Source organism: Parasteatoda tepidariorum, chromosome 5, assembly GCF_982258835.1.
Source record: "Parasteatoda tepidariorum strain Cologne lab strain chromosome 5, Ptep-v5.0, whole genome shotgun sequence".
NCBI lineage: Eukaryota > Metazoa > Arthropoda > Arachnida > Araneae > Theridiidae > Parasteatoda > Parasteatoda tepidariorum.
The window spans coordinates 18,471,966-18,485,123 of NC_141759.1; the positions used below are offsets into that span (position 1 = coordinate 18,471,966).

General features: G+C 32.4%; 1 protein-coding gene across 1 annotated transcript; it reads right to left on the minus strand.

Moving 5' to 3' along the window:
• Window positions 1-6,845: 6,845 nt before the first annotated feature.
• On the minus strand, window positions 6,846-11,222 carry LOC147808631 (uncharacterized). The gene is made up of 2 exons (XM_087162650.1): window positions 11,020-11,222; window positions 6,846-7,209 (listed from the first exon to the last, which is right to left on the minus strand). Exons 1-2 carry the CDS (start codon window positions 11,220-11,222, stop codon window positions 6,846-6,848), a joined length of 567 nt encoding a protein of 188 aa, XP_087018776.1.
• Between the last annotated feature and the right edge of the window lie 1,936 nt (window positions 11,223-13,158).

Here is a 13,158-nt window from a genome sequence, read left to right on the forward strand (position 1 = left end):
AATGAATATTTTTTTAATGAAAAACTTAACTTTTTTTTTAAGTTGCCGCCATTTTGGTAATTTTGCGAATATCAAAAAACCGCTATGCTACTTTTTAGATAATGTCTTTATGTTTCAGAAAATCTAAACAAAATCGTTTTCCTATGTTTCAGGACTTCTAAATCCATTAGGCCAGTGAGGTGCTACTTTTTGATGATCAGCCACACACGGAGCTGCAACCAACTTATTTTTTATTATTTCGCAAAAGAAATTTTTTAAAATAGACTTAAATTGTAGCTAAATAGCATAAAAAAACAAGGAGTCTCTACATCGTCTCTATTACTTAAAAAAAATTCAAGAGAAACGTTAGTATTTTACCATCTCAGGGTGGGGTCCCCCCTTAATCAACATGGAAGATCTAAATGTGTTCTCAAAGGAATATCTTTATTCTGTAAAGCACCGTTTATCAATAGTATAAAAGCGTAAAACAAAACAATAATACATAAAGAGAAACCTTCTTCACTCCAACCCTAGTAGTGGTTTAGAGGAGGGGAGGGTGAAAACCCGTTTCAAGAATTTCTGCTTCTGTGCCCCTAAATGTTGATTTTTCCTTTGTATGCAGGGACCTCACGTAGGATCTCACTGATTTACATAATGCGTACGGAAGCTAGCCTTCTTTTCCTTTATTTATTCTTTGGCTTTATGATGCAAAAAAAAAAGAAAGAAAGAAAAAAAGCTACTGATTTTGAACTCGAAACTTTTGAGTATAGTGGGAGTTTTGAAGATAAACCGGGAGTTTTGGGAATTAAACCTGAAACTTTTGAGAATGGTGGGAGCTTTGAAGATAAACCGGGAGTTTTGAGAATTAAACTTGAAACTTTTGAGAATAGTGTTAGCTTTGAAGAGAAACCAGGAGTTTTGGGAATTAAACTTGAAACTTTTTAGAATTGTGGGAGCTTTGAAGATAAACCGGGAGTTTTGGGAATTAAACTTGAAACTTTTAAGAATAGTGGGAGCTTTGAAGAAAAACTAGGAGTTTTGGGAATTAAGCCTGAAATTTTTGAGAATGGTGGGAGTTTTGAAGATAAACTGGGAGTTTTGGAAATTAAACCTGAAACTTTTGAGAATAGTGGGAGCTTTGAAGATAAACCGGGAGTTTTGAGAATTAAACTTGAAACTTTTGAGAATAGTGTTAGCTTTGAAGAGAAACCAGGAGTTTTGGGAATTAAACCTGAAGCTTTTGAGAATAGTGGGAGCTTTGAAGCTGAACAAAACTGGTCTTGTTTCTAATATAGTTTGAAAGGTGTAAGCTGATAACAGTTGATATATTAAATAAAGTGGCATTTGCTTCTAGCATCTTGACATACTACAATTTTATTGCAATAGTTTTTAAGGATTTTTTTTTCTTTATTTTTCACTTAAACACTTAAATAAACATGCAATATTTAAGTAAAAGGAACTTTAAATTTAGTATTTTTAACTTTATTAATTTATTAAAACACTACTGATCATATTAACTTTAAAATTAGGAATTTTTTTTTTTGAAAGGCATCAGCCAAAAGCATATTTTATAAAAACGAGAATTTTTCTTATTTTTTAACATAATATTAAAGCAAGATATTGAAAAAAAAATCAATTAATGCAGAATTTTGTTCTTTAAAACTCTACTCTTTGTATTCTTACATTCTTTAAAACTCTGCGAATTTTTTTTCAACTATTAAAGATTAAGCAAACAGTTAAAAAGTCTACAAAAGCTTTATCAACTTATTAACCTCAATGTTTCTTGCAAAAAAAAGAATGTGCGTAATTCAGCTGAAAAAATGCGAACTAAACGATATGAATGTTGATTTAAAATTTTTTAATTATAAGAAAAACAGCAATTTCCAGATTTTTTCCACAGAGAACTCAATATTTATATTCCCGGGAATAAGCTAGGAGGTGATGGAATAAGTCTGTTTTTTTCTCAACTTTTCGACACTTTTAGGTAACTGAACCCTGTCCCACCCCCACGAGGGCATCCGGGGAATACAGAAATTGCTAAGTACACATCAGTGCCTACTGTTTGGCTTTGAGTAGAACTTCTCCAGACATTGGGGCTGCCTACTACAATGATCACAACTGAGAGTATATTTCTAATGGGGGTAAATTGGAGGAACGAAAACGAGACAATTGACCGCAATGCACAGATTCTTGCTTCGAATTGCGCCCTTTTCATCAGGACACACCCCTGCCCTATGTGAGTAAGTATTCTGTAAATATAAATTATTGAAAATGTCTTTTTCATTTCAGTTTGTTAGCTGCACGCTTACTAATTAATATTAAATTTAATTTAGCAATGGTAGAAGGATACCTTGGTATCAAGTGCGGAAACTAATACTTGGTGCACCGGAGTACCTGGCCAAAAAGGCAACCTCCGTAAATTATATGATTACAAACTGAATCAAAGGCCATTGATATTAAAATTATTTGGGTTAGTAAACTTAATGTTAAGTAGCTAAGTAATATTGCGGTAAAAAAGGATAGAACAGGGATAACACAGACAGGTAAAAACGTAAACAAACAGATAAAGTCATAAGTTCTCTAAATTAATTATTATTCATAATTAATTTATAATTATTGACAAATAAGCAGTGAGTGATTAGCATTGTTAGTAGTTGTATTCGTAAATTGAATCAGAATGAGCCGCAGTAATTCCGCGAAGGATTGGGCCTACCCAAGAAGGTGGAAAAGGGTAATGATGATAGAGGAGATGAGGAGCCAGTCAGGAGTCTAAAATTTCAATGTAAGGTGGGTGCATTTTTTGTCTCTGTGATTTTTTTAGTCGGGATATACTTTGAGATGCGTACTAAAAAGTTGCGAATTTCTCATGCTGAATGAGCGCGTGAGTAAGAGTAGTAAGAAGCTATTAACAAAACTGAAAAGGTAAACGGAAGGATATGAGGAATATATAACATGTGTACTGTGCGTTTTTAAGAACTCCTCCAGACTGAAAGTCTGGGGCTGTTTGCTGCTATGGTAATAAACGAGAGCACATTTATAATGGGGGTGCAATGGATGAATGAAGGTATCGATTGGTTTACTCAGGGAAGTTCTACAGTCGATTAGTTAAATCGAGGAAAGTTTTTACGTAGGGACATATGTAGATAATTTACTACCATATTTCGAAGAAATGTATATTTTCAAGCTTTAATTATTTTTATTAATATCTCCAAAGCACAGTCGATGAAAGATGAGACCATAAGATTTGAGTTTTGGGAGTGAAGGAAAAGTAGGCGTTACTTTCCATTTAACTTGCTAATCTAAAATTTGTAATTGCGATGCTACTTGCACTAACAAGTAGTAGACCCTCGTTTTCTAATCTTCAGAACTTAGCCATTAATTTTCATAACATCAAGAGAGGTAGATGAATGAACATAAATGACTGTTAATAATATATATGATATGTTATGATAACAATATGTAATTCTGAAATTAACCATTTTGTAAAATGAATTACAAAATTATTTTTCTTATAAACTGGTAGTTTTAAAAATATCTAAAATTTTCATGCATCATGTATGTACTTTTTTTTTTCTCGGTGAATTTTTTTTATGCTGAAAATACCATAAAATGCGTGCTAAAAAGTTAAGCATTGCCCATGTTCAATGCGTGCATGTTTAAGAAAATAGACAAACGACGAAATGTGTGTATGAAATGGATACAGCTCAATCTGCTTATTTAGAAAAATTGGCGTAACTGAAGAGTAATATTTATACAGGCTAAAATATATTTAAAAAATGAGACAAATATCTGAAATTTTAATAGCTGTAACATTTAATTGGGTTTTTTTTATTTATTAATTTCTTTTTTTTACATTGAAGTAGGTATTGAAAAATGAATACTGTGAAATTTTGAGCTCATAAGCCTTCGCTCCAGTAGAAATTTTCGGAACTCAAGTTCATTTCTTTCAAGTACATTTATAGTGGTTTAACTGAAAAAAGATATAGCACCCCAAAGTTTTGATTTGCTATATTATTAGGATATCGATGCCTAGTTACGGCCATGCACTCGTTTCTGAGTTTACGATGTATGCAAGATCTGGGCTTCTGACATTTAACGTGGCTCTTACAGATACATCGGAATTAAGAATAAAAAATAGTGAAAAGGGGTAATTAGATGTTCAGAAATGAATTAGTAAAAAGGAAATACTAAGAGGCATCTAATTGAAGTTCTCCAGTATGCGACGTAAACAAATGTAATGTCCGATAAAATGAAATAAACTTGAATAAATATAAATCGAAAAACTATTTACTGCGGAAGACATGACTAAGGTAATAAGTACAATCGTTAAGCAATAAGAAAAAACATTAAAAAAAAGCAAGGGTAATTTTTATACCAAAAATACGAGTGGTAAAAAGTCATTAACAAAACTGAAACGATAAGCAGAAGGATATGAGCTATCTAACATGAGTATTATGTTGTTTGAGAACTCCTCCAGACTAAAAGTCTGGGGCTATTTGCTGCTATGGTGATCAACAACCACATTTATTATGGGGGTGAAATCGAGGAATGAAGGTGTCGATTGGTTTACTCAGGTTGATGTGCCTAGATCAAGACAAAACTCTTCAGTCTATTTATCCCTATCCAATGTGACATAATCTCTTTACAATAGTACCAGTGACCACGCGAAACTGATGTCTGGAGTTCTCTTAACCCCTTGGGGACGGGTGATTCAGAAAAACATTCGTAAAAAATCAGAATCAGGATGTAAATAAATAAAAAACGGTAACTTAAATGTAGTGGTTGCTAATATGACCGACTTTGCTTTTACTTTAATTATTTTTAGTTTAATCAGGTACGTAATCAATGTTAATTCAAAGTATAACTAAATAATTTTATTTTGAACTAAGTAATTGTTAATTAAATAAATTAAACAATTATAACCCCGCCCACAAATAAACTGCTAATGAACTCTACTTTGGTTACCAGTTTTATCTTTTTACCCTGATTTATACGGTTTCATGCAGGCACGTATTTCTGCATTCTTTGACTAAGGGGACTTCCCCCTCCCCTACTCCATTCTCCCGTCCCTAGCCTAAAGCCAAAAGTCTTAGTCGCCCAAGGACAAATATTATTAGATGAAGAAGTCAGATGCCCGCTTTGCGGGCAGGCACTTCGAACTACTCTATATCTAGTCTAGTCTAGTCTACGTATTTCTGACATTCGGCGCAAAAAGGTTAAATGTCCCACAATGCTCAATGCAAGATAACAATGGAAGGGAGGGCTTAGAAACGATGGATAACAACACAGGGGAAACCGTGGGTTGCCCGGGGCGTGAATTTCACTGGGTGTCACACCCATTGCAAGGCTAATGATGACCAATTGTGGTGTGCTGATAATTTTTCCCCAATTTAGAAGATTATATCAACAGGGTGATGTATCCACTCACGCTTTTGGTATTACAGCATGACAGGATGGTACATAATGGTGACTTTACTATATTGCGCCTGCCTCCACAATCCTATTGAGCTCTTAAGGAAGTAGTTGAAGAAGCTATCCCTCACTTACATCCACAATCATCCATTCTCACACTATGAATGTGCCTGAAACAACTTGTTAGCGTTCTTATCACGGAAATTAAATGTTGAATTAAACGAAAAAGAATAGACAAACAAAATTTTTTGTCATTGGTCATAATACGTTGACTGCTCAGTGTATGATATTTGTATATGTATAGGAAAAGCAGCATGTGTAAATACTTTCGAATTATCAAATTGAAATCATTATTAACATTTATGGTCTAAGTTAAGAGACATTTGCCGCAATATCACAGTTTTAAGGGGAAATTGATTGAGAAAAAATAAGTCTATAAGAGTTGAGGGAATAGCAATTAGTTTATGCAGCAATAATTTTTTCCTACTAAGTTTGTCCTACCCAAAAATATTGTTCACATGAAATTTTGTTGGTATAAAATTTTGTTGACTCAATTCTTCGATCACACTATGTTTTTTGTTCACTGGATATTTTTTAAGCAATATTTTGCTCAAGTGAGATTTGTTATAGCTCTTGCTTAAGATTTTGAAATGGGGGACAGGAGAACGAAAATTGTATTATGCAGGGTAATTCAAAATTATTATTCCAAAATGTTCAAGTAGATCAGGAAAATGTTATTAAGCAATCATACAGGAACAATTTGGTCACTAACATAAAGGAAACAAGCATTGTTTATATACAGTGGGGAAAAAACACTTGAATAGCTTTTTTATCTAATTCAGATATTCACATACTGGGGCTCAATTTTAATTTTTGGAGGGAGTGGAGGAATTTTTCAAATCTTTTAAAATGTTCTAGAGATATGGTCGAATAGGAAAAAAGCAAAATAAAAATTAAGGGGTCGACTTTCGGCTTACTGTTGCTTTCCCGACCAAACTATTGAGACCATAATTCCCAGATTGCGGCTTTGGGAGTAAAGAATAAAAATCTGTTAAAAAAAATAAGGTATGTTAATTTAGAGAAAGTATGTTTTTGTGTTTGATTTGACAGCTTAAAATATTGTGTGCACTAATTAATTAGCATATTTAAGGTCACCCCTCTAACCATTGAGTTTGAGTTTTAGTACGTGAAAATCGGATGATTAGATCAAAAGTTATTCAGGGTGGTTCATTTCTTTTTTTCTCTTTATACGAAGATATACGCTTTATACGAAGAACCAGGGAATACGCTAAAACCAGTTTAAGAAACATATTAGTTTAAAAGTAAGTTTAAAAGCATAAGTTTAAGCTCAACGGTAGATTGTCATGCCAATTGCATGCCTCTCAAGGATAAGACATCAATTGGCGTACTTTGTAAAGATTCAAAGATGTTGTAAAGATGTTTCCCCATGAAAGTTACCTGTAGACATCGACACCTTGTTCGAAAAAGTACCACAGTCCGAGAAATCGAATGTCCTTGTTCTGATAGACTATCCTCTCCAAGATGTCCAGCCCTCTCTGCTCATCGAAGCATGTCTTGAAGAATCTGACTTTGGAGAATTGCCGTTGAGAGGCGAGGAATGACTTGAAGGCGGCCATCATTCGATTGGAGGACTCTCTGTGACGATGGAAGGAAAAATTCTCCACTTCGAAAGATTCGAGCCTCCCATAGCAAGCAAGGTTTTCAAAGAGACATTGAATGTTTTCGAGTGCTTCCACGATTTTTTGAGATCTACATCTTCTGAAATGAAGTTTCAGTCGCTTGACTGAGGTCGAGTGTCTTGTAGAAAAGGGAGAAAGAAATATCAAAATAACTTTAACATAACTGACTATTATATATGATATTGACTATAATACATGATATGACTGATATTGACATGCCTTTGACATTTAACATGACATATATTTGATAAACTATAGGGGAGAGTGGGGTCAATTGTAACAGGGTACGATTGTAACAGAGCAAAAATTTCGAGTGTCGGGTTCTAGATTTGATTCCTAGGTGGTGCACAAGGTGTATTTAACAAATCTACATGTACACCCCTGATGGCAACCATTTTTATGTACTTTTGAAAGAGTTGCATCACAAAAGATATTTTCACGTCACACAAGTACTTTTTTTGGTATTAGAATATTTTATTGTAACAAAGTAATTTTGTTTAAACAAATTAAAATTAGTAACCGAATATGTAAGTGGACACTTTAATTAACATTTCAATAAAAAAAAGATTTGTTTTGCTAATTAACTAGCATTGTTTTTAACAAATGAAGCTGAAATGGCGTCTTGGGGACAATTGTAACAATAAGTAGAGGGACGATTGTAACAGCTGAAAATAAATAATCTTATGTTTACAAACCATTACTTAACTCTTTAAGAACCACCAATAGTTTCCTATAGCATTTATATTATGTTGCATGTGCATTATTTTATTTGTCACCTTTCACAGCATAAATTAAAATTTTTAACCCCTTAAAGTTAAAAGTTTAACCCTTTAGGTCTCTGCTCATTATTATTTTTACTCCTAAAATATCACTACTATTTTGATCAATAAAAAAATATATCACAACTATGATAATATGTATAATTAACTATGTTTTAGTTGAATTTATGAACTGTTACAATTGACCCCGTAAGTGGGGACAATTGTAACAAGTGCATGACTGCCAAAAATTGTTAATAACTAATATAATAATATTTAAAATCAGGTATTTAATTTTTTTTCTAGTAGAGGATAGTCTACTTTACTCGTCTGTCAATTAATACTAATAATATATTGGATTTTTTGTTAGTTAAAAATAGTTAAGTAAAAAATGTTACAATTGACACCACTCTCCCCTACTAAAAAGGAATTAGTCTTTGTCAGATTTTTAACGGAGGATAGGTAAAAGTTTACATTTGTCATGATCTGATATCAATCATTTAACTTTTTTCCTGACTTTTAATTAAAGGTATTGATGAATGTTACTGTTACTCACCAATGTTATTGATGAGTTGGCGTATGTCATTTGATTTCATTATTGATGTTTATTATTTGACATTAATGATGACCAACTAAAGCAATGATCATATAATCTGTTTCTTATTAGTTGACAAATGATGTCTATCGTTTGACACTTATCCTGCCATTTGACAATAGATTTTGATAATCTCTTGACTAATGTTATTGATCCTCCGATATTCATCTTGACAGTTGATTGGTGTTATTGATCATTTGACATTTATCATGCTATTTGACTAATGTTTTAAATCATTTGACATTCATCATGTCATTTGACAAAAGTTATTGATCATTTGACATTTATCATTACATTTGGCTAGTGTTATTGATTATTTAAAATTTATTATGATCTTTTACATATGATTTTGATCAATTGACATTTATTGTAATTGTCATATGAAGTTCACCAATGTCGTTTTATTGGTGAGTTGAAAGTAATGAAAAAAGGAAATTAGTTTCGATTCGTTTAAAATTGTTCAGATGAGCGAAACAAAGATAATCGTAAATATTTTTGAAAATTTGGTGGGAAACTCTTCTTTTTACGAAGTGGTATGCAGTTGTATTTCAGACGTTTTGTTGGCAACAACGAGCAACTATTTTTTGACTTGTAAATTAAAACGTCTATTATATTTTTAATTTCGGATATTCTGTAGTTGAATGAACGAACATTTGGGCATTCTGTAGTTGAATTGTTAACGAAAATAAAATTTATGTCTTACATTTAAACTCAATTTTAAGTCAATTTATAGGCTATATCATATCATAGTATCATAGTTTTTAAGTCAATTTATAGGCTATTTAAACTATCTAAAGTAATGAAAAGGAATAATGTGGTGCTTCATTGAAGCTTTTAGATTACAGTAATAGTTGATCACATTTTGCACTGCTCTGTGCTGATATTATTATAGTACGCATAGTTTAAACTAAAAAAAAAGAAAAAGCTAATAATAATAATAAAAATAATAAAAGAGAATATAAGAAGAATTACACCCACTTACGCGCATTAAAAAGTATGAACATTATATAAAAAATTATTTTCGGTCAAGCGCAATAATGAACAGAAAAACACAGCAAACTCAATAAATTCATTTTAGTGAAGCGCATAAAAATTAATAATAAAGCGCATAAAAATTAATAATCAAGCGCATAAAAATTAATAAAAAAATATTTTTATAAGGCGAGGTTCTTTCCTATTACTACTAAAGGATATAACGAAGAACGACGGGAATGTGGTCTGGGGTTCGTTTTCTATTGACAAAAAGATAAAATTATGAATCCAAACCATTCAAAAACTGCTACCCTCAAAACATTTTTGGTGCGTTTTATGGAAGAAACAAAACTTAGTATTTTAATTGAAACATAAAAAATTTTCATTTATGAGTTAAACATTAGTGACTGTTTACAATCGGAGATCCTGTTTATTTGGAAATAAACAAATATATATATATAGATATATATATATATAATAGAATAGATATATATATATATATATAGAAATATATATATATAAAGAAAAACGAAGAAAATTAAGAGAAATATTAAATTATTAAGTATTATTTACTGCGCATAAGCTGCAAGTAATTAATGAGCTGCAAAGCTCATAAATTGAGTTAAAAATATGGAGAAACATGGAAAATATTGAAAATTAATGAAAAGAGCAGAAGAAAACTTATTAAAAGAAATTATTTAAAAAAAATGTATATTAAAAATCCGGAAAACAAAAGGAGTGATTTCTAATATTGTATCAATATAATCAAAATTAAGTATTTATAATTTTTTTTAAAAAAGCTTAAAAAATATAGATTTAAAAGCTGGAAATAAATAGAAAAACATATTCATCAGCTTACACAATTATATCCACAAAAAGGAATGCCTTCTAATATTGCATCAATATAGACGAAGTTAAATAATTTATTTTAATAATTTTTCTTCTTCTCTTTTCATTAATCTTTAATATTTTTCAAGTTTTCTCTTTATTTTTAATTTAAATATATGTGGGTGTGTGGAAAGTAACTAAACGAAGAATCAATCAAATAATTGTAAAAACAAAAATTGCGATATCCCGAAGGTACGTCAGTGACCGCAAAGACAGTAGAAAATATAAAAGACAGCCAGAAATTGGGCTTCAGCAAAACTAAACAGAAATTATCGCCAAATCTTAGATCCCTGAATCTTCATCTTAACCAAAATGAAATTCTTAAACGTCGAAGAATGATTTCTTAAAAATATTTCCTTTCTAAGAACCAATACACGAGTGCCGCTGCAAATCGGTTGATTGAAAATCAGTCAGTTACGCTTCAGTGGTACCTGAATAATGCTTTCCACAGTATGCTGAATAATGCTTTCAAGAATAATGCTCTCCCTTTAAGCAGCCAAAATTAGTAAATTTGCAAGTAAAAATAAGTTTCGAAAAAAATTACTCAAGCATAATTTGCTTACTTTCATTAACTTTGCGTTTTTTTAGTTAAAAAAAAGAAGAGAAGATCGTGCTTGGATAATCATGAATGCTTTTATTATTTCTATAACTTGTTAATAGGAATTTTTATATTGATTTAGTGGTCTCTAAAATCGTACTCTTCGCAAGTACTTACTTTCTGACGAATTGCAAGGCTCTTTTGGAGTCATCCACCAAGTCTCCGTCCATCACAAAACTCATCTCTTCCCAGAGTGTTGGAGATTCGAATGCATTCAACCAGTGATGACATGTCAATGCGGCATTTAATCTGTCTTCATTCTTCAGAAATTTGAAGGTTGAGACGAGAACGAGGATAGGTGCACTTCTCCAATCTGCCATGCTCTAATTTTACGAAAATGAAACCAACGTTTGAGGACACATTCAATTGTTGTTGTAGACTCAACAATGATGCTATTGTTAAAGTGAGCCTGTTAATCCATTGTGAAATAACATATATATTTATAGACCTGTAATTTTGAACCCGATTCAATCGACAAGAGAACTACTGGATCAAGTATTGGGAGAGATATTACCTTCTTGGAGGACTTTTTGATGGAACTAACCCGCATTTGCGTTACATGGAGAGGAAAACCTCCCACGGTTACCCTGTTGGCAAGAGGACTCTAACCCATGAATCCGTCTACCACTGAGGATAGTTTAATTTAGCACTGTGGTCAGTGCTAGCCGGGTGAGGATTCGTATCGACCTGCCATCATTGGGATTCTAACCCGGCTCAGGCTCTATCTCCTAAGCCAGCACCGCTCCCAAGTTGGTATTTTATTTCATTTTATTTAATAACCGTCGCTGAACAGCCGACACAATTTTATGGGTTTACGACTACTAATGTTCAACTCCGTATCCTTGTCATTTTGAACCCAATTCAGAAGACAAGGGAACTCCTGGATCGAGTATTGGGAGAAACTTGCCTCCGTGGAGGACTTTCTTGATGGAACTAATCCGCAATTGCGTTACATAGAGAGGAAGACCACGGGAACCTCTCACGGTAAGTCTGACGGCTAGGGGACTCTAATCCATGATCCGTCTACCACTGAGGATATTTCAATTCAGCACAGTGGTCGGTGCAAGCCGGTGAAGTAGTGAAGTGAAAAGAGGAAAGGCTGGTAGTATTACCTTTTCAGTTAGAGCTAGTTTTTGGGAGGAGTTTACTGATTCTTTCATTAAACTATTCAAAATATCTACTTTATCTGGAAACTGCGGAAACTAATAATTGGTGCACCGGAGTACCTGGCCAAAAAGGCCACCTCCGTAAATTATATGATTACAAACTGAATCAAAGGCCATTGATATTAAAATTATTTGGGTTAGTAATCTTAATGTTAGTAGTTAAATAATATTGTGGAAAAGAAGATAGAACAGGGATAACACAGACAGGTAATAACATAAACAATGGAGAAAAAAAAAATTTATTATTAAAAAATTAAAAATTAATTTTAAATCATTATTTATTTATTTATTATTTTTTTTATTTATAATTATTGACAAATAAGCAGTGAGTGATTAGCATTGTTAGTAGTTCAATTAGTAAATTGAATCAGAATGAGCCGCAGTAATTCCTCGAAGGATTGGGCCAACCCTAGAAGGTGGAAAAGGGTAATGATGATAGAGGAGATGAGGAGCCAGTCAGGGGGATAGAAAAATCAGCAATACAACTCAAACGATGTCTTGGTTTCATTTAACTACTAACATTAAGTTGACTAACTCAAATAATTTTAATATCAATGGCCTTTGATTCAGTTTGTAATCATATAATTTACGGAGGTGGCCTTTTTGGCCAGGTACTCCGATGCACCAATTATTAGTTTCCGCAGTTTCCAGTATTACTTTTCAGTTACGCCCATTTTTCTTAACACGCAGTTTAAGCTAGCTCCATTTCAAACATACATCATCTCGTCGTGTCTCTATTTTCTTAAACACATTGAACATGAGCAATGCTCAACTTTTCAACACGCCTTTTAAAGTATGTCCAACCTAAAAACATTCGCCGAGGAAAAAAAAATACAAGCATGATACATGAAAACTTTCCTATTCCTTTTTTGAGACGATGGATTTTCCCCTTCAAAAGAAAGTTAAAACATAGAAATTTTATAAGAACTCTATCTGTAATTAAAAAAAATATACAATTATGGAAGAGGCAACATTGAGGCATTATGTCTAATGTCAGTAAAGAAATTTTAAGGAGTGTTATTGTTGCACGAAGATTTTCAAGGTAGAAAAACCCAAAAATAGAATTTTTGACTGAGCATGACTCTGAAAA